This window comes from Anser anser, assembly GCF_964211835.1.
Source record: "Anser anser genome assembly, chromosome: 14".
Taxonomy (NCBI): domain Eukaryota; kingdom Metazoa; phylum Chordata; class Aves; order Anseriformes; family Anatidae; genus Anser; species Anser anser.
Genome location: NC_139735.1, coordinates 1,562,421 through 1,584,061, shown reverse-complemented (window position 1 = coordinate 1,584,061; position 21,641 = coordinate 1,562,421). Strand labels below are relative to the sequence as shown.

The following is a 21,641-nucleotide window of genomic DNA, read 5'->3' as shown; positions in this document are numbered from 1 at the left end:
AGGCTGGCACAAAACCAGACAAGGAAGCCCTGCGCCGCGGCTAAGCGCTCGGTGAGGCACCTCCACAAAGTCACAGCCTCAGATTTCCATTCCGGAGAGCAGCAGCACAACCGTCAGACGTGGGAAAGGGCAATTCAGCAGCAACGGCTACATCTAGTTATAAATCACGTAGCTAGGGAGAAAACAAGTCCGGATTACCGAAGGAGAAAACTATAAAGCATAGGCGCAGTACTCCTTTAAAAACGCAGGCTGACTAAACTCAAGAGAAAAGCTTTACGACAGGAAGGAGCACGAGCCTGTGCAGCTATATTTCCTGAGCACTGGCAGAACCCCTAACATTTCACAAGGCAAAAATCTTCTTGTCGATCTTCAGCAACTGCAGAAAGGAACCATCCTGCAAGAGGAGAGCAACTGCTAGATAAGTTCTTTCCTCTTCAGTTTAGCAATCCTATCAGCCCCAGTTCTTATTCTCTTATTTTAATAGAGCTAGCAGTATGTTGCCTACATCTAGCACTGCTCTATTAAAGCGTGGTTTCTTAAGGCTTCCTGACCCACTTCCAAACACTCCCTCCTCGCGCTGCGGCCTCTGCACCTCCCCACAACTTGGAGCTTCCCTGCTGTAGCGAAGGCGACATCAACGTCAGCTCTTTCGTGATACAAACTCCACGACAGACACTGAAAACGAACGAGACAGAGACGGGAGACAGAGGGCCTCGGGTTCGTTTATTTCTCCACTTTTGCTGGAGGTAACTGTGACACTGCAGCAACATGAGTAAAAAAGAGTGCCTGTAGAACAAACCACAGGTGAGTAACAATCCGAAATTATGCGGCTGACAACAATTACTGCAGCACAGAAGGAACCTCACAGTCACTGAAATCCCAAGCCTACTCCTACCTCCTCAGACAGGGAGACCCCACGTACGGCTCTGCCCAACTTCCTCCCAGCTCCACAACACAGCACTGCTGATAAAGGCGGCCTCTTGACAGGTTCTGGTTCTCCTCCCATGTTCCCAACACGGGCAAAACCTGCCTGTGGAAGTGGCTCACTTCATGCCTCAGCTCTCCGCAGCCAGCCTCGGGTATCCCTTGCTGCTGTTCCTGCCCTCAGCAATGCTGCTTTCCATCATCTGGAGCAAAGATTAAGAGTAGCAACAATTAAAAAAAACACTCTCAAAGCAAGAGGAGGAGCAGGAAGCAAAAGAACGGAGGCACCTGACGCAGTTACGAGCGGTTCTGGCAACTCTCATGACACAGAAAGCGAGGGGGCAGGAGGGGGCCGCTTCACCCCCCAGCACTCGCTCCGAGTCCCCGTGTGCCTGCAGCCCCATCCCACGGCCCGGGGCAGCCAGCGTGGAAAACAAAGTGCAGCCCAACATCCTTGCCAGCAGCCGTGAGCTAGAGGAGAAAGGAGGAACTAGCGCACGCCTGCCAACTTACTATCTGCCGGCTGCGAGGTCAGGACAGATTTCTGCTGCAAGTATTTATTTACAAAGGCCGAACAATGCAAACTGCGTGGCGTTTGCAGATAAAAAAAAAATACGTGGCATCCTTTCGTTAATAGTTGGGTAATAACCCCGCACAAACACATTCCAACTCACTAAAACGGCAACCTGGAAATCCAAGAAACGTTTCACCGAAGTTTTATCAAGTTGCGATCGTTATAGCTGGGAAGAATGCAAAACACGCTTCTTTCCTTGTTGGGTTGCTGTGTGGCTTCCTGCACAAAAGCGTTAAAAAAACCTACCCGAAGCGTTCAGTCTCCCTCTCACAATGTTTGAGAGGGAGGAGAAATGCAAGAAATGGGAACTGGGAAGACGGTTAAAGAAAATATCAGGGATCTTAACCCACTTTCGAAACGAGAGCTGAAATCCACTGTGTTCTGCGATGAGCGAAGGCACTGTTCAGCAGAGGAGAACTCACTCTCGCAGACAGCTACATAAACACAGCGCAGCACAAAAATAACCCCGACACATTAAGAAAGCCAAGGTACCAATAACGCCCAATGGCAAAAATTTTCTTTCCTGTTATTGACAAGTGAGAACTCCACGACCATCACTAGCCGTTGTACAACTCGTGCCTAACACCCCTACGCGGCACCTACAGGACTAGGGCTGTGCGTATCAAGCCTTGCTGAGGCAGAAGGCCTCTTAATACCGAGGGTTTAACGATGTTTCTCTCGTTAGAGGAGATACGAAACGCCACTCCTTCGAATCACTTGACTAGACCCTATTTCACAACAACGCCCCGGGCTGCGAAGCGCTCCGCTTCAGCGGCTTAAGAGAAGCATTTAGGAGTTTTCAAGAAGTGTACGCGGCGAGGAACGTCCTCGCCAGAAGGTCGGCACTGGGAGAGTCGGCAGGAAGGTGAGAACCCCAAGCAGGCACTTGAGCAGCACAAGTTAAGTTTCAAGGACTACCGGTGCTGAGTAAGTGCCTGCTCCGCTGGCGGGGAGGGAAGCGGGAGGCCTGGCTGACACCACCGGGAGCACTTCAAACCGTCACAGGCCGCCCAAGTCCCCGATCAGACAAGGCCGTGTTCAGCCCAGGTGCTCGTGGAGCAGGGCCCCAGCCGCCCGCGGGTCTCCCCGTGGGCACCGCACGGAGTCGGGTCCGGTCTGAGGCACGGCCACGAGCGCCCGGGTTTCACCTGACCCGAAGTCACGACGCGAGCCACTTCTCTGCTTCAGGAAGCAAGCGGAAGACGCAGCAACTGCGAGCAGCGACGCCTGCCTCGCGCGTCCCGACGCTTTTTTGTCCGCTCGACCGAGGCAGCGCAGCGCTCGCAGCCGGGCTCGGGACCGCTCGTGCCCGCTCCTGTGGTCGCGGAGCTCAGCGCGGCCCCGGCCGCGGACGGCGCTTTAGGGAACGGCCCCCCGGTGCCTGCCCGGCAGGATGTGACCGGAGGACGTGACCGCACGGCCTGACGCCTCCCTCCGCCGAGCGGCCCCGGCCCGGTCCCAGCGCCCGGCGGAGGGGGCAGGAACAAAGCCGTGCCCGCCGCCGGCTGCCCGGGCCGAAACCCGACGGCTACGCGAGGGGGGGGGGGAAGCGCCGGCCCCGGGAGCATCCCCGGCGCTCTCCCGGCCCGCGGCCTCCCGGCAGCGCTGCTCGGGGGCCGGGGCCTGCCCGTGGGCAGCGGCCGGGAAGGGGCCTCCGGGACGGGGGGCAGCGCGGGGCCGGGCTCCTCCCTCGCCCCCCCCCCCGGGACACAGCCGGTGCCCGCGGGCGGCCCGGCCCGGTTCGCCCCCCCCCCCCTCGCCCCCCGCCCCGTCTCACCTCCGCGGGGCGCTCCGCCGGGCCCGGGCCGGGTCGTGGTGCCGCCGGGGGGCAGGGCAGGGCCCGGCCGGGGTGGGTGAGGGAAGGGGGGGGGGGAGCAGGGCCCGAGGCCCGCGGCGGGGGGCGGCTCACAGGCGGGCGGCGGCGGCTCCTCCCCGGGGCTCCCGCCGCTCCATGGCGGGGCCGGGGCCGGGCTGGCGGCGAGTCGGGGAGGCGAGCTCGGGCTGGGCCGGCGACGTCGGGCTGGGCTGGGCGGCCCCGGGCGGGCTGGGCCCTGGCCCCTGCCCCGCTGCGCTCCGCCCGTGCGGCCGGGCCGCGCCTCCTCCCGCAGCCGGGCCCGAGCGCTCCCGGCAGCCCCCGCGCCGCCGCAGCCCCGCCGCCGCTCACGTGACCGCGCGGCGGGCGGGTGGGCGGGGGAGGCGGCGGAGAGGGAGGGCACGTGACCCGCGCGGGGAGGGGTGGCGTTACGTCACGGGGCGCGTCACGAGGGGGCGGGAGCCGCTCTTCGCCTCAGGGCTCCTCAGCGGGCCCGGGGCCTCCCCTCAGCCCCGCTGCTCCCCCCCCTCAGCCCAGCCCAGCCCCGCAGCGGGCTCCCCAGCTGCTAAAGTGGCTTTTGTAAAAGCATCTTCCAGAAGCGGCTGAAAAAATTCTGAAATACATTTTAACCGAACCCGCACAAGCCTTGAAAGTTTACTGAAAAGCACCACCAGCAACCCTGCCCCCACAGCCTGATCTGACGGGCTGGGAAAAAAAAATAAATTTAAACTATTTTAACTGGCAGCTAACTCTGAAGGTCTTTCTGGTACTAAAATGTCACTGCCTTCGCTACAAAATATGGCCAAATGGGAACAGAACCCTGCCTGACAAGTACAAGAAGGCAATTGCAAGTTCCCTACCTCACAGGGGTAGAGGAGGCACAGGCAGCGGCTCTGAGGAAACAGCACTGTACTGCAAATAGACAGAAAATAATAAAAATATCCCATAAATTCCTATAAGGTTTCCACACTGTTTTTAAAATTATGTTCTGCCAGTGACATTTTTGGTACATCGCTTCTCCAAGCTTATATCCTGCATTATGGTTTGTATTATTCCTAACACCCCCCCCCCCACACACACACAATTTTTACACGTCTTGAACAAAATTAGGCTGTGAAGATCTGCCTCCAACACAACTGATGTCTCAGTGTCTGGTTAAAGGCACAGCTTGGTTAAATATAACTTCATAGAGCAAATTAAGCCCATGGGGTTCAGGTATGCTGAATCATTTCTTTATAGAGCAAATCCATTTGATAGCAAAATTCCTATTTATTAAGGACACTTCCTCCCCCCCCCCCCCCCCCCCAAAAAAAAAATCCATCAATCCATAAAAGACTTTTTAATGCAACCTCATTGAGGGCACCCAAAAACCTGTTTCTAGCTGACTGATGTTCAATTTACTAGAATTTAGTAGAGGCCTAGACGAGAAGATCAGGTTGTCCTGTCCCTCCCTTCCGCTCTCCCCTCAGTGGCTGTCCCTCCCTTCTTTTGCTCTCCCCTCGGTTAGCAGTGTTTCTCCCTGAAATGCAATGCCTTTTCCTGAGGCTATTTTTCTACAAGACTGCATCAATTGCTTCACTTCAATTAGCAATGGCAGCTTTGCTTGAAAGAGTGAAGATTAAATTGAGCCTGTTCCAAGCTACACAGGTTTCATGTAAATATACATGCTCGGTAAATAACAATTCCAAGGGGGGGTTGTTTGTTTGTTTTTGTTTGTTTTTAATTAAAGCCTTTTTGTAGGTAACCTAGAGCTTTGGAAGACAGTAATCAAAGAAATTACCTTTCCCATTGAAAAAAATGGAATCAAAGCACCTTATAACGAGGTATCAGGACGCGATCTAGTTAAAGATGAGTGGTGAGGCTCTTGACAGGCTGGTGGGCTTTACTCTGTAAAATAAGAATATACAGAGATAAACAGAAAGGGCAATTCACAAAAATTAAACGTATTGTACTTAAAAGTAAACATTAAAACAACGTGAGCATAGGCAGCCTTACGGCTGGTCTCAGACTTCATCAATGGCAGGCAACGTCAGATACGCAGTGAGAACAGTGAGCCATCTCTGAGTCTCTGCTCATGAGCCAACACTGGACCAGAAATTAAATTAATGACTTCTTGATACTACCTGTAATTATGTTACCTTATCCTACCTCCCACTGACAGAACCTGACATGCACAAGCATTTCCTTTTGTCTTTATGAATGGTCCCAATTTGTCTGACTATGGGCGCTGAATGTAAACAGAAGCACGAAGAGGCCGACCCCTGAACAGAGTGACTTGCTTTGCTACTTAGTAGGTGTCTGCCAGTCTTAATTCTTTCTTTCTTGGCAGGAACAGCTCAATGGGCAGCAGTAATAACACTTCTGCATGGAGCAATACACTTCTGACAAAGCAATCTACACACAAACACCAGCAGCATTAAAGAAACCAATGTACAGTGTGGTCATAACAGCATGGCAAGGACAATTTAGACTCAATCCCCTGTCCTCTCCCTTCGAAACAACTGCCCTTCCTCATCACAACCCCCTTCGCATCCACACTGCTGCTCAGCTCAACATCAACCAAAACAAAAGCCTTTATTCTTCGTAGCATGTCATCTTCACACAGATGGGCTCCACATCCCTCTTCCCGCAGTCCCCTACAGCCCGGCTGCGCCCTTAAAGTGGAAGTTAGGGATGCGAACTTCCAAACACACCTGCTTCAGTCATGCACAGCTTGCTGAAGCTGTTAGAGATGACCCTAAACCCAGACCAATAAAAGTACTATTTTCCAAAGGCCTTGCATTTTGATTTGCAGTAAGCATGAACTTAACAAATACTGTTTAATAATTTATTAACTTTTCCCATTAAATAGTACATTTACTCAAGAAGACTTAAACAACTTTCTGATAATTTTTATTTACAGTCTGCAGTGTTCTGTAAAACACACTAAAACAGACTAAAACACACAACATATATATTTTCAAACATTTAAATATAAGCACAGTTTATTCAAAAGTAATTCTACACGCTACTTTTCCATAAAAATATAAAAAATAGTTTAGTTACTATATTTTACCTAGACCAAGATATTTAAGAATTCTTCCACATGTGATGCCTCCCCCTCAGAAAAGGTAACTCCAACAGTAAGAAATTCAGGAGATGGCATCACAAATTAAAATACTAATGCCAACAGCTCAAGTCCACCAAAAGAACAAATAAGTTTCAATTTATAACCAGCAAGAACTGTTCTGCAGTATGCTTGGATTTTTATTTTTTTGCACTAACTTGATTCTCCCGTGCCAGATTTCCACAGACATGTACACACTTCGGTAAAAATAATGAACTGATTATACTGCAGACTGTAATGCCAGTTACCATGTGCTCAACAACATAGATTGGCAATCTTGCATTACGGAACTTTTTTTTTTCAAAAATATCAAAATGGAAACACTGTCCTTTGGACTTCTTTTAAAAGACAACTCCACTCCTTACTGAGCATCCCGTGAAAATAGCCTTTCTTCTCTCTCCTAAAAAATAGTGCCCGTTTTTGCTCGTCACTACCATTTCTCTGGCTTTACCAACTGTACTCTGTGTGGAAAGCTACTGGAGTTCTGAAAAAACACCCACTCAAGCCCTTCTCTCACTAAGATACGTTTAATTTACAAAAAAAAGGCACAAAGATGAAACTCCTAAGCAGCATCAGTCATAATTCTTCCACTGTGCACTGCTCCTTTCTTACACAGACAATGCTACAACAGACTCCATTTGTCTCAGAAAAATACTACAAAGACATGAAATATGGAAACAGGCAAAGCTGAAAAGACTAAAGCCTCTGTACAGTACAAGTAGCATATTGATCGGTAACAAATGAACACTATTTAAGGTTTTATGTTGCAATTAAGACTCGACCTGGAAGCATCAGGAAAAGCCATCAGAAAAAAAGCTCAGCAGCATATAATACATTTGTTAACAGTGAGATGGAAGGCCCTCTGTGTGCAACGTTGTGCATTCAATTTCAACAATGACAGTGCTCTACAGCCAGCAGCGTACAACTTTTGCTTCTATCAGATTGGAGGATTTTCTACATGTAAGTGAAGTTGCCATAAACAGAGTAGTAGTATGTGATGCACAGCATGATCTGCAATAAAAGGCTTTTGCTTTCCAGCATGTAAACATCCAGGTTACTGGACCTTAGCTCGTATAAACAAATCTGATGATAGATTTTTAAACTAAAAAAGTAAAATTTCCCATAAAAGGATAAACCACAAAAATACTCTTTCAGTAAGTTTCACGTGCCATTTAATACCTTTCATGTCCTATGAACTATGCAAAACATTTAGAAAGTTTTAGCAGTAGAAATGTTGACCAGGTAAACTGCTTGGCAACCACGTGCTCAAAACATCTTTGAAGAATGTTATAATTTGCTCAGCAACAGTTCTTCGCTACAACATATTATTTCTTCTTCTTTTTCTTTGGTGGCTCATCATCAGAACTACTGTCTGTGCTGCTGCTGCTGCTGCTAGAGGAACTAGAATCTGATTCGAACTCTGAAGAAGAAGTAGTACTACTCGAGGATGGAGACGACGAGGAAGTTGAGGAGCTCTCATCACTGTCACTATCATCATCAGAAGAGGAGGTAGAGGAATCTTCACTGTCAGATGACGAATCGCTAGCTGAGCTGACACTGCTGCTGCTGCTGGAACTCGTCACACTTTTAGATCTGAAAGAAAACAAATACACGGATGAGAACAGGCCTGCTACAGACAGCATTACAGAGCGCTCTTTATACTCTGTTGTAATCCAAAGACCAATTATTCGGCCTGAAAATTTCCAGGCCTAACAATTTAACAATCTTCCTTCCCTCCTGCTCCCCGCTCCCAACCTCCCCTTGCATTCTGAACAAATTAATTTTGGCCCTTTGAGCAACAGCAGAATGACACCACGCACATGAAGTAAGTTGCCCTGGACAACAAGAAAGCCCAAATTGGACTACAGGAAAAAAAAGTTAAGTTTGAAAGTTGGCAAGGCTCCTGTTCATAGTAACGACTAGCGTCTTCACCGACTCGCCTGAATAGAAGAACAAAGTTGCAGGGAAAGCAGGGATGTGCCGTACCATTGAAGCCTCAGGGGAAAAAGTAACAAAGATCAGCTCCCTAGCACTGCAATGAGAAGTGAAATTTTGGCAATGTGAGTTGGTGGAAGTTTCATCAGTGAGATTTCACAAACGTCAGAATTGTGCTCAACGGAAACCGTTCTTAGATTACTCCTGGCAGAAGAACCCACACTACCTGCCGCTACAGGATGCTTTGTTTTCGGGGTGGAAGAGAAGGCATGGAAACAGTCCAGGATAAAGATGGAGTTAGGAACACTGTGAAGTGGATTTCTGTAAGCTCTGCAATTTTTTTTTTTTGTCCTCCATGTCTAGCTCTTACTGTAAGGCTGCTGTTCTCAAGACCAAGGTCTTTGCTGAAGTGATGTAATATGAATTCTAAGAAAGTACAATTAAGTTCTTCCATAAATCTTTCTCCAAGCAAAACGTAAAGGTACTAATCCACCCTTCTTCCCACCAAATCAACCAAACACTATGCAAAAACGCTAGAAATAATAATGCAGATTTGTAGGTTTTATCTCAGTGTTTGGTTAAGTATAAAAATTCAGGAAATGCCTACGTTAAGTCTGTTAGAGAGTAACGTTTTTTCCATCAGATCAGCCACTGTCATGTCAACTGATGAATCTGAATGCCTGCAATAAGCTATGAACCACTGCAGTTTTTATAATACACAGGACATCGGTTCCCTCTCTGTGCACAGACATAATGGCTGTTTATAAAAAAAAATCATAAAGGCCGGTTAAATACAGACATTGTTGGTGAAAAACTGGTGAAACAAGATAAGAAAAAAAAAGTGTCTATTTTAAAGTGGAATTTGACATTTTCTGGGCAAACTCCCATAGAAACCAGTAGTTTCAATCTAAACAATTTTTACTGAAAGTGCAGACCCATTTATACAGGCAAGGATCAGAGGATCCCCTGAATGGTAACCGTGACAAAACATTTTTCCCCCCAAAAACATCCATGTGTCTGAAACATCAGATACAATACTCGATACCTTCACCTACACGAAAGCAACGGCTGGATCCATGAGAAAAGAGCAAGCAGATACTTGTTTCCAGCTGATGCAATAGGCAGCCTATTGGTAGTTACAAAAGGAAGATGGACATGGGAACAAGCAAAATTCACCTATTTTATCTTGTCCTAATTATGTGACATCCCAGGTGCTACATGTTGGGAGGTCTCAGATTTGTGGGTCTGCTGTACCACTGGAAAAGCACAACATTTCTCCAACAGATAAGCATTCATTCTCCCCAAAACAAGCTCGCAGATGTTAACAACTAATATTATTCCATGCATGATGAGCCACGGAATTACTGCTGCATTTGGTAACACAGGCTATCACCCTTCTCCGAGATTTTACCCTAACTCCATTGCAATCACCCAACAGCCCCAGGTGATTTTAAACATGCTGCTTAAATCAAACCTACAAAGTTGGGCACAATCACCTGGCTGTTCACATGCTGGACTGCCTGAAGCAACAAGTGAATTAGGACGCGACTTAGGACCCTTCAGACAGGCAGCATCAAGGGGGCTTCCAATTAATAAACCGAGTATGCCATATAGGAGTGATGAAGCCAACATAAACTCAGAGACAGTTCTGTGCCACCTAAGGTTACAACATTGTACAACAGTAGTTTTGTCTGTTCCTGTTTTTCTGGTTAAGCCTGTAGCTTCCTTATTACTGTTTATATCAAAACAAACACACACTATGTAAAAGGTTAGCGCTCACTGCTGCCAGAAGTCTCACTTTGGCATTTTTTAAATCTGGAACTTACAAATCCATTGCTTCGCTGAATTTTCTGCATTTCTTTTTTCCTCTATCATACTAAATATACAAATGCCACGTGACCTGGAAAGGAATTTACATTGATGGATTCTACACTTGCATAAAAACAGGATAACAATTCAAGCATAGCAAAGTTGTTCAGTTTTAAGGAAACAATGCTCAAACCACCCCCCAACCCAAATTCTTTTGTTCTTTTCCTTTTGGCAGTGGTTTAGAGCTCAACTACTCTGAAAATCGTTATGCCAAGTAAAAGACTGCAACACATGAGAAAGCTGAGGAAGGAAGAGATCTGAACTATATTGTTAAGAAATCGGCTAATTTATGATCTCACTAGCCATAGATAATTCCAACAATAAGTGAACACTACCGAGAAAGAAGCCCTTGATAAAACACATTCTGACAGTAGAAGATACTAATCAAGTATTCCAACAAAGCCATATTGAACATGAGAGCTTCATATAAAGGCATGTTTTAAAAAACTGCTCTGGCTCATTAAATGACTGACACACAAAGCAAAAGGCCTTGCATTTAAAAAAAAAACCACCAGACTGTTTTTAACTGGTCAGATTTAGAGACAGAGGTCAGTCAACTGAAGGCAAAGAGACACCGAGGCGATTACTGTACGGACATCCCCCACTGTAAAACTTGTAACGTGATCAGCAGGAGTCTTACAGAGCTCTAGCTGCTCCTGAAAGGATTTTGCTAATAGAGGCTGAAGTGGATTCCCATGCTAGCATTACTGCATGTGTAAAGGAGGAAGAATGGTAGAAGAACTCTTGGCTCAAATTACTATTTTTTTTTTTTCCAGGGATGGAGGATGGTAAAGGAGGAAACGTTTAGTTCCTGGATTTTTTATTTATTATTTTTAAGATACGTATTTCGTTCTCTAGACAAAGCTCCAGAAAAAGACAGCTGTTAAGAAAAAGGGATGAAAACAAACTGAAGGGCAAGATGGGTAGGTGGAGAGAGTACAGACTAGAAACAGTATGCCGTATGCCATTCTTGCACAACTGTTTAAACTACTCGATGAACGTTGAGGCAGAAATAGGAAGACTTATTAAAACAAGATCACACAGAGATAGGAGAATGACCAGGGAGAAAAGCAGACAACAAAAACTTTAAAGTTTTTGGACAGGGAAGAGTAGAAATTCTCCCAAATATCTGCCATGCAAGTGCCCTCAACAGGCTAAAAGCTTACTAACAAATCCGTATCTGCGACGTTGACTTTCAGTTTCCACACACGCCCCTTCCAAATTGCCCGCTGCAATACCCGGTGCAAGATCGCACACTGAGTAGCCGTACAACTCGTCATCGTTCCCCACATACCTTTTTTTCTTGGTCTTCCTTTCTGCAGTACTTTCTCCAGCGCTAATTAAGAGGAGGGAAAAACAATGCCTTTGATTAATGCAGTAGGAAAATTAAATACATAGCAGCACAGAGGAGCTGAGTTCAGTATTAGTAAACTGGTTTCCCCCTTGCAGAAATCTGCACTGCCCAAAGCTCCTTTGGTATCTATTTTCAGTTGCTATTCAAACTAGAAAAACAATACCTACAAATCCAGGGGGAGAAGCAGCAATTCCCCCCTAATTTTCTGTGTTAAGAGTCTCTGTACTCACCTATACTTTTTTCTTTTGCATTATACAGACAACATCTTGGGATGGGAGAAGCAGGGGGGGAATACAGATACAAAAAAAGTTCTGTGCACCCGTATTTAGCAATAACTGAACCGATTGAAACAAAGGATTAGAAGATCGGATTAGTCTGTAGCTTTCATCATGCATTTCTTTCAGGTACAAAAGACACAAAATCTATTTATATGGATGCTTTCCAGCTATTTGTCTTTCAGATTGCCCTGTATTCATACACTCGCAGAACATTTTAGCAGTAAAAGAACCTTTCTTTTGTGATATTTAACAAACCACTTTAAGAGATTTTTACTAGTCTTCAGTTTGGGATTTTTCAATTGTTTTTAAATATTTCAGCCACTTTTACTGGTCACATCCTCTTTTTCCCCATTGTAGGGAAACAGCACATAATTCAACCTCAAATGAACATATGTGATTAAAATAATCCCTCATCACGTACTTACAACATGATGAATGTGCCACTGATAAGTGAGGAAGCTGTTCTTTTATGACCCAGGATACTTTTGCCTCAACTGAAATTATTACTGAAAGCCATCTTAAGTACACAGAAATAACAGTAACTGTTGAATTAGAAAAGTAGATAGCAGCATGTGCTGATAACATGTTTCTTCTTCTTCCTTTTCTGGAGTTCTTAAGTGTAAACTATATTTCAGTAAAAGTACCCAATGCCATTTGTATGCTGGCAAAATGAGATTTTGCAAGTTTTTCTTTTTCATACCAGTTGTGTGAAAATATTATGATTATTACATAGAGTTTTCCACACCCCTCACAAAATCCCGTTGACAAGAGGAAGAGTCTTTGATCCTCAAGCTCTGAAGCAAACTACAATCCCTCCGGTACGACTGACCACTGCTCGCATTTCTATCGTTAAGGCCGTATGCCCTTACCTAGGTAGCCAGGGATGAGTACCAGTGATAGCACACAGAGCTACACCCCAAAGCACCTACGGGGAGGCCTGTGACTAACCCAGGCTGCCACGGATAGCCCTGTGCCTCCCTCTAGCGTTTTAACATATGTATAATTCTGTGAGTTTGCTACTTTATGAAACCACCTAACTGAGAGCCATCAGTCCGCTGCGTATCACACACAGCTGCTTCGTTACAATTGCTTGGTTTCCCTGTGGCACCACACCCTGCCTCCAGAACCATAAATAAAATTCAGGAGTTCTGGTTTTAGTTAATTGTAGCAGTTTTTACTAAGGAATAAACATCTTCTCACCTTTCCTTCCCTCTCAACTCCTCTAGGACTGAGGAGCAGCAGGCTCTACTGACACCAGCAAGCTAATCAGTGACAGAAAGCCGGTCTCCAAATCCTCAACCTGCTCGCACATGAACTTAAGGAACCAAGCAGCTGAGGAACTCAGGAAGCCGTATTCTATTACAAAGAGCCTCCGACTATTTTAACCTTAGCTCAGTACACTTTATTTTTTGTTTCAGATGCACTTAAAGCTTTTTTGACCCAAAGCAACAAGCAGGTGTTAACGAACAATGCTTTAATTTTGTGGGGTCCGAGTGTACATACACCACGGTTCTGACGCTGAACAAACACCTCACAGCCTGGAAGAAAAGGCCACAGAAAAAGGCCTAGGGCACCATTTTTCCCACCCACCCACAACGTTACCTTTTCATTAACAAACCGGACGTTCTCATTGTGCCAACCTTACCTTTGTTGCAATAACAGTCGCTTTTCTTTTTCTTTCAGAACTTTTGCTAACTGAGCTGTCCTCGAAGGCCTGTGCAGGTATTTTCTCTTCCCTGTACATTCATACGTCCAATGGCCGAACTCCAAACATTTCTGACATCTTACATGCTGCTTGTTTGCCTCCCTATAAAAATGCAGAATTGCATTAAGCGACTGATTCCAAGTCTGTTCTACCTATTGAAAAAACACGCATTTTCTTCAGCACACAAATTCTTAGCAATACATACAGCTATGTTTAAACCAGAGCGATGTTCGTGGGTGCTTTAACTATTACACACCTTGAATCGGGACAAGAACAGTAACGTACACACAGAATTTTGGCAAACCCATGCTACTTCAGTTATCAAAATATTCTCATATCAACTACTTATGAAAGAACAAAGAAACACTTTTCCTCTGTTCCAGAGCTTCAGCTTAAGCCTCCTTCTGCTACAGTGGCTAATGCTGAACTACTGACGTTAACTGTCAACGCGCTGAGCAGCTGCACCTGAATTTCACTGTATGCTTGCACAAGCTCCTGGTAGCCTAGCTTGCAATCTTCATTCCTATAACTTAATATTTAACCCTCAACTACTGAATGCTTCCAAATTAACACAAAGAGCCTGGGATTCTGAGCAAGTAAGACAGAGCTGCTCCTATTTGTAACTTGCTTCAATTTCCCTAAGATTTATTAAAGCCTGTCAGAAGATTTATTAAAAGAACAGGTTCTTGTTTACTTACTACTCTCTACCATCCAAATAGAAGAAGTATAAACGAGCATTTTACATCTGCATTTCAGTTTTCAGCGATCAAATTCTTTGATCATTTTTAGGTGCAAGTTAAGTGAAAAAACCTCACATTTTCATGTTCTAGCATTTAATCCACATTTCTGAAGTTTAAAAACAAATCTGTTTGCATTTCTTCTCACAGATGTGCTCCTCCTTTACAAATAAGGAAACTCATACAGCAGCCAAGTGACTCACTCAAGGCCATATCACAAATTAGTTTCAGAGCCAGGACTTTGTAGCTCTCATACAGCTCACTGAAACTGCTGTAACTTATTTCCACCTTGCATCGTTTTTTCAACACAAAGACACTAATTTTTGACAGCCAGCACATCTTAATCATCCAAAATTAACAGCCTGGCACAGCTAGGAGGAGGATCCTCAACTGTTCACTTAGTATTTGGAGCATGAAGGGACGGACCAGCAGCGAGCACCTTGCTCTCAGAAAGGGGCGTTGCTTTTCAAAGCAACGTAGCGGTTGTTTCTCCTTCGCATCTCGCTATCGCTTTTCGCGACAGTTCTACCGCATCTCAAAGGGAATCTTATTCTGAACATTCCTTACTCTCTCAACGCAAAGTTTACTTGGCTTCATGATTTAGCTTTAGAAATGTTGACGTAAATCAGCACTGTAAGACTAACTAAACTTGCTACCTACACCACACAGTTAACTCAAACGTCAGCAGGAAGCAGGAGCTCTTGCAAGGAACACCAACAAAACAAAAAAATCAAATCAAGGTCTTCCAAACAGCTTGCTTTGCCTTTCCCTGGTCTTCTGGCTCTACCACAAGAGTTGCATGTAAGCAAAACAAGGACACTATCTCTGCTTAGTCAACATAGAAAAACATTCACTTTTTGTTTTTTTTTGTACCACAAACCAGCCCAGACCTCTCTCCACAGGAAGAGAAGGGCAGCTCAAAGCAACAACAACAAAATTCAGTATTTCCAGGGCTCTAATACTGCTCGCATGACTAGGGCACACAACTTTACGCAAGCTAGGACGATAAGATCAGGCCCTAAAAGCAACAACCAGGAAAACAGATCAAAATAGCTCAGCAACTACAGACCTGTAAGTATATCAACACTGACAAGTTTTAACATTAATGAAAAGCATGAGATTAAGGTAAACTTTTAACACAGATCAACAGCTACAACCTAAAAGCAGAGATTAGCAAACACCCATCAAGCACCTACAGACGCAACGAGAATTGTAAGAAATCACTCCTTAACCTCTATAAAATAGCAACCTAAAAGAACCAGTATTGTAGAAGTGCTTTGAAATTCCAAGTTATTTTCCACTGGAAAATAAGAAAGAACAACTAAACTATACTAAACAACAAAAAAAGGAATGAAGATGCAGAAGCCATCCATACTTTATCCACCTGTTGTGATAAGACAGGACAAAAAAAAAAAACACTCTTGAAAAAGCAACCACAAATTGTTCTAAGGAAGGGGGTAAAAACAAGCAAACACGAAAATCCTCACACAAATAATGCCAGCGGGACGCAGGGATTTACTGTACTTAACATCAACAAACACAAGCGTTGGCTTTTCCTCGTTTCGTTGTTGGGAAATCAGATCCCTTCTGTACTGAGGGTACTCCTGGCAAGCACTACCCATTTCTGAGTAAAGCACCCCTGCTTCCTTCCCCCTACCCACTTTTACAGGTCTGTAAACGTACGACAGGACCAGGAAAATGCCATTTTTATAACTGCACAGCCCCCGGCAGCCCCCCGCCGCCTCCCCCCGGCCCGGCCCCAGCCCGGCCCCGGCCGCGCTGCGGGGCGTTCGCCTGCCGGCTGAGGGCGCCGCGCCCGGTCAGCGGGGGCCCTGCTGCCCCCGTGAGGGCCGAGGACCGGCCGCGGGCCCCCTCCCCCCTCTCCCCCCGTCGCCGGGCCCCGCCGCACTCACGCCTGGCGGCGGGCGATGAGGCGGTGCATGGGAGTCGCCATGTCGGCGGGCGGGCCGCGGGCGGGGCCGCGCTGCATGCCGGGACGCGCGAGGCGGGCCTGAGGGAAGGCAGAGCCGCCCTCTGGCCGGGGCACGGAGGCTCCGAAGGAAGGTTACAAAGAGCTGGATGTCAGAAAATAACAACTTCACCCCCTACCGCATCATAACCAAAAACGTTAACTCTGCTGCGGTGTAGGTACATGGCCGCAGGCCAGTAGTCCCTCACATATAAATCCCTTTTCAGGGACCGACGCTGACGAGTCAGGCTGACCCCGTGTGCGTGTGGACCCAACGTGCTCCATACTTGACAGTGAGGAAATACACTTCAGAAATACACTTCAGGCATCTCTAGGAATCATAAGGCAAATTCTTTCCCCCACCTCGCTAAGCCCAAGAGACTGTAGCCCCCAGCTGTGCCAACAGCAGCTAGTATTTTTGGCTCCTGCATCACCTCCTTACGGTCCCTGGCACAGGGGGAGAGGTCAAGGGACAGAAAAAAAAAGGAGTAGCAGTGGCTGGAGCTTTCTGAGGGCACATACCTGGCAGGCAGCCCCTTGGGGCTCTCTGCCAGCTGGCACAAGCAGAGCGGCCCCTATCCTGAATTCAGGGAAGCCAGGAATGTGGCTTCATACGTTTGCTTTATCAAAACTCTTTGTTATGTCATGGGATCGGTATTAAAATAATAACGTCAATCTCGCTGCAAAAATCCTCAAGAAAACATACTCTTTAATGTTGAATTGGGATTACTCCTGCTGTTAGTATTCCAGGATATTTTATATCCAGCCATTCTCAGTATTCATCCAGAACTGCCCTACTGCAGGGACAACCGATGGGCAGTGCGTGGGCATTCCACCAGACCTCTACGTTCACCAAAGCAGATGAACCATTCTAGATCCTTAGTAGTTTAGTAACAGCTCTGTGGCTCTCTAAAATGTGCCTCTTGGGAGTGGACGGTATTCATTTATTATATAAAACAAAAATATATATTGTATTTTCTTACATTCCATAACATCCAGCAGTACCAGTTGGATCAGGGCCTTCCTGTGATAGGAAATGTAGGAGTAGGATTAAAGACAGACCTTGGTCAGAGAAGCTTACACTTCCTTCAAGACGAGGTACAAGGTGGAAACACAGATGCATAAGAATAAAATATATGTCACACATAATACAGCAATAAAAATCTGATTTTTTCAGGTGATGATCACCCCACATCTGAGGTGTTCTGCCTCTAATGGTAACTTGTGCTGGTTGGACTTGATGACCCCGAAGGTCTTTTCCAGCCTAAATGATTTTATGATTCTAATATCACAGCCTGGAAATACGAGAGCCAGAACTTCCTGCTGTGTCACACATGAAACGTGTCAGAGCAGGGACGGTCACATTTTCTGGGAACAACGGCAGCGATTAACTATCACATGGGGAAGGTATGGTACTGAGGAATTCTTAGATATAAGCAGCTCCAACTCATCAGGATTAATTACTGTGTGATGAATTGAATATTGTGGTAGTTCCTGTCTCCAAACTCTGAAATACTAATGTCTAAGGCTAGTGGCTCTTTCTGTATGCATCTTGTTTTCCTCTCTATCTGGCGTTTGTTGTGGTATCTAATAATTGTCCTGTTTTGGCTGATGCTCTGTGGTAATCTGTGAATAATTACGTCTGGCACCATAGCTACGTTCTGCTGTGTGATGCCTGGTAGGTTATAAACGCATCAGAGTCTGGCCTCAATATCTGAATCTTGATGTCTGGCATCTGACTTTAATGGAGAAAGTCAGACAGAAGCATTTCCTGTTTGGGGATTGATCTATTTATAACAATCCATGCTTACAATAAATCCCTGATCCCTTTTTACCTCAGAATCATTTAAAATCTTGGAGTAAATTACACACCGATAGCAGTATCTGTACTCTACCCAACCACATTTGGTGCTGCTGGCAGCTGCGACGCTCTCTGCGTGTCACTGCAGCAGAACCACAGTTCCCCCAGCGTGCCGGCGCAGCAAGGGTTGTGGTGCCACGTGCCAGAACGCTCACGGAGCGCGTGGGCTGTTCCTTACACAGAGACCTTAAAGACACACCTGGTACTCGAGCAACCCACTAAAAATCCTGCTATCCGAGAAGTTTGAAAGAGCGCTCGCAACTTCAGAGTCCGTGGGTTCCTGCAGCCTGCAGCCTCCTCGGGGCAGCGTCTCACAGCCGCTCCTGACATTCGGTAACTCCCCGTGGCACCCCTCAGAGCGGGATGCAACTCCACGGGCCGAATGTGCAGAGTCACGGCGTGGCGCTCAGCTCCCTGCCAAGGGCGGACGGAGCCGGGCTGCTGCTGCTCAATGAGCCGACTGGGACCGTAAATCCTGCTCTTGCACACCAGGCTGCTATTTAAAGTCGCCGTATCATTAACCTATTTCTAAATACGCTGGGCAGGGAAATTGCTTTCTGAAATGTGCCCCTCTCTAGACAGGAAAGGGGGGGTACGCAGACAACACAGGAGAAAAAACTGGAAGGTGCTGAACCTTCGGTGGCACAGACCTCGAGCTGCCTTGTCATGCCATCGGTCGCTCCCACTGTGCTTCCACCTCCCTGAACTTTTCTGTGCCTGTGCATTGCTCTTGAAAGCAAGGCGTCACGGTATTTGTTAAGGGTTTGTGTGTGCAACAGGAAGAACGGAGCCAGAGCTTTCTCAGGAAGGGCTGAGTCAATGAACAAACAGTTAAACCTCCCTCGCCAAGACTGCCGGTACTAGTGCCACTCACACAAAACTGATCAGTCTTCCAAAACGACAAGCAGCTCAGTAGCTGGTAGTGCTACTGCTGAACAATAATGACAAACTGGGGGCGCTAGCGATGGTGTCACTTGGCATTTTTTTAAATGGGCATTTTACCTTTTTTTTTCCCCCAGCTCTCTTGCAGAGTAACGCAGAAGGCCCTTATTCAGGCAGAACTGCAGGCTAGAAAAAAAAATCAGTGATAAGGGCTACAGTAAACAGACTTCAATCACGCCCTGTCCAGAATTTCTTGCCGCCATTCAGCTGTACCTTCAGTAACTGGGTTTACGCAAGGTACTCCGTTAAGGCAACAAATACATCGCTGCTGGCCAGGTTGCCTTGCTTCTTCACGGAGGAAGCAGGCTCCTGTGCAACTCTGTGTTGCTAGGTTTGGATATACAAACCACTTCTTTTAAAATTGGCTCAGGTATTTCTAAGAAGCACGACAGCCTAGGATAGAGGAAAGTCTTTCACTCTGTTTTCTGTCACTGACCTACAGTAATGGCTTTCCCCAGCCTCAGTTATTGTACACGGGTGTCAGTCAGAGCAGGATCAAGTCCTGTCCACCCAGGGCAGTGACATGTTGGGCTTAACTAACGAATTAATGAGCAGCGTTATTAACAGGCATACATACGTACAAACATATGTTTTTCAGCATGCCGATAGCTAACACTGGGACATTCAAAATTCTGTGGAAAATCACATTTCCTAATTCAGAACAAAAAGCGAAAAATTCGGCATTGCCTATGAAATAAAATGCCTGAAAGAAATGAAGTGCTATTACCAATGCATGTTTTATTTCTCTAATTAAAAACTTCCCTGATCTGATTCTTTTACTAGAGCATCTGGAGTCTGAATTTCAAAATAACTTAATTCCCAAGCAACAGTGCCCGACCTGTAGCGTAGCTCTAGACTGCAATCCAGGAGCAGGGGATGATGTCTGGCAGTGGTGGAGCTTCCACAAGAACCCTGACAGAAGGTGGTTTACCAGAAAGTCTGGCTTGGTGCTGGACTGCCACACATTTGGGCTGGTTCTGAATCAAATACCAAAGTTGCAGTTACCAAATCAAGTATTTAAAAAACACAAAGGAGGGTTTTCTGAAAGTTCTTCTACCTTTTCCAAACACCAGTTGCCCTAATGGACGACACTGTCTCTCCCTACAGAGCTTTCCTCAAAAATGTAGCCAACCTAAAATGAAGAAAATCCCGAGGTTTATCTGCATCACAAGGAAAAACAAACAAACAAACAAAAAACCAGCCACATGAAACTAACGCTTGCTTCAGTGAACGTTGAGCACAGAAGTGGTACTCCGCTGGTCCCTTAGAAGTGGTGCAAAGAGCAGAACTCCTGCTTCCCACCAGAGCGTTCTGTGCGTGCTGGGTTTATGTGATAGTTCCCTCCTGCCCTGTCTGATGGGTTTCAGACTGGCCTCAGTCACAGCATGCTGTAGCACACCAGGGTAGGGGAGCTCCAGGTGACATCCATCTGTTGTGATATTTCAGCTTGTGAGAAACAGAAATATGGGAAACCCTCCCTATGCATAAAAAAAAAAAAAAAAAGCAAAACAAAGTCAAAATATCTTGGCTATGTTTCTCTGTCACATAACTTCCCAAGCAAGGTGGGTTCCTTCATTCCCTCTTCTGTGTATTTTCCTTGCGGTAGGCGTTGCTGAACATATTGACGTGATATCGGCGTGGTGAAGAGGTCTCCTCCTCCATCAGTCACAAAAAGTATTCGTTTCACTACTTAATAGGTAGTGGAAGATGGGACAAGATAGAAATACGGTGTACAGAGAATTAATACTAGTGTGGGGGTAGGTCTGTTCTATTAAAATTGATGCAGGCACTGAGAATTTCTATCCGTAACTAAAACCCCAGCCTGGCTCTAGGTAGGAACATTCCCGGCTGGCAGAACAGCAGGCTCCTTTGGTATCCGCCATATAAACAGGCAATTAGAGGGAGGACAGAAAGCTGGAAGAAAAAAGATGGGTCAGCTGGAACCGCTACTCAACCTTCGTGTGAAGGAAGCTTCTCGAGCCTCAAATCGGGTTAGGCTTCCTTGGGTCAGCTGTTGTCAAACTACATTGGAAGGGATAACGCACCCCCAGAATCTGTCATCTAAATGGAAGTCCAGCCACAGTTCCATAGAAATTAAAAGAAAAAGTGGGCTTTATCATTACAGGGCATTTAAACAAACTTAATTTATGATCTTAACCTCAAATACCAACAGTTGGAAGTACTGGCTAGCGCAAGACAAAATTCCTTAGACCGAGAAAGCTGGTATTCCCACTCAGAAAATGCCCTAACACGGTGTCCGTTTGGCACTTGCCACCTTCAATATGCTGCTCTGGATTTTGAATGCTTCCAATCCGTGCCGTGCTGCCCGTGAACCTGGGGCTCCCAGCCACCCTCCTCCCGAGGGAGCGGGGCCGGCAGTGTTACTATGGGGATGTTTTGTTGTCCTCGCTGCACCCTCCGCAAGTGCCTGCGCCGTGACTCTTCCGAGCTCCAGCCTATAAAACTCGGCAGTATTTTTAGCTCCTCGGCTCACATTTCAGCGAACGCGAAGTATCTTTGTGTGTCAACAGATCAGAAATGGCTCCCGACGGCGCGTGAAGCATGTCGACGTAG

The 21,641-nt window shown here is 46.4% G+C and overlaps 2 protein-coding genes and 1 long non-coding RNA gene across 7 annotated transcripts in view; 1 reads left to right on the top strand and 2 right to left on the bottom strand.

Annotated features, from left to right (window-relative positions):
- The window catches only part of AFF4 (ALF transcription elongation factor 4), a 49,843-nt gene extending 46,211 nt beyond the window's left edge, over positions 1-3,632 (bottom strand). For 2 of the 3 annotated variants that reach the window (XM_083799176.1, XM_083799175.1), the window contains exon 1: positions 3,276-3,632. The gene's annotated coding sequence lies outside the window, so the exon portion shown is untranslated. The remainder of the gene's footprint in view (positions 1-3,275) is intronic. The other variant, XM_083799177.1, reaches the window with a different exon arrangement.
- On the top strand, positions 1,135-7,778 carry LOC310881686. Its single transcript, XR_014572506.1, has 2 exons — positions 1,135-2,363; positions 5,641-7,778. It is a non-coding gene; the product is annotated as an uncharacterized lncRNA (long non-coding RNA).
- ZCCHC10 (zinc finger CCHC-type containing 10) lies at positions 6,184-16,365 on the bottom strand. 3 transcript variants are annotated; one of them, XM_083799197.1, is made up of 4 exons: positions 16,209-16,365; positions 13,499-13,660; positions 11,516-11,557; positions 6,184-8,010 (listed from the first exon to the last, which is right to left on the bottom strand). In XM_083799197.1, exons 1-4 carry the CDS (start codon positions 16,283-16,285, stop codon positions 7,743-7,745), a joined length of 549 nt encoding a protein of 182 aa, XP_083655323.1. In that variant the 5' UTR covers positions 16,286-16,365; the 3' UTR covers positions 6,184-7,742. The 3 variants fall into 3 exon arrangements, with proteins under 3 accessions (XP_083655323.1, XP_083655324.1, XP_083655325.1); XM_083799198.1 differs by lacking the exon at positions 16,209-16,365 and adding an exon at positions 15,783-16,026; XM_083799199.1 differs by lacking the exon at positions 16,209-16,365 and adding an exon at positions 15,825-16,025.
- Between the last annotated feature and the right edge of the window lie 5,276 nt (positions 16,366-21,641).

Bases quoted from the DNA above. Each gene is read 5' to 3' on its own strand.
- ZCCHC10 (XM_083799197.1), bottom strand. From the start codon at position 16,285: ATGCAGCGCGGCCCCGCCCGCGGCCCGCCCGCCGACATGGCGACTCCC. The intron at 13,661-16,208 runs GTGAGTGCGGCG...GCATTTTTATAG, and splicing joins CTCATCGCCCGCCGCCAGGC to GGAGGCAAACAAGCAGCATG. The intron at 11,558-13,498 runs GTAAGGTTGGCA...CCTCTTAATTAG, and splicing joins CGACTGTTATTGCAACAAAG to CGCTGGAGAAAGTACTGCAG.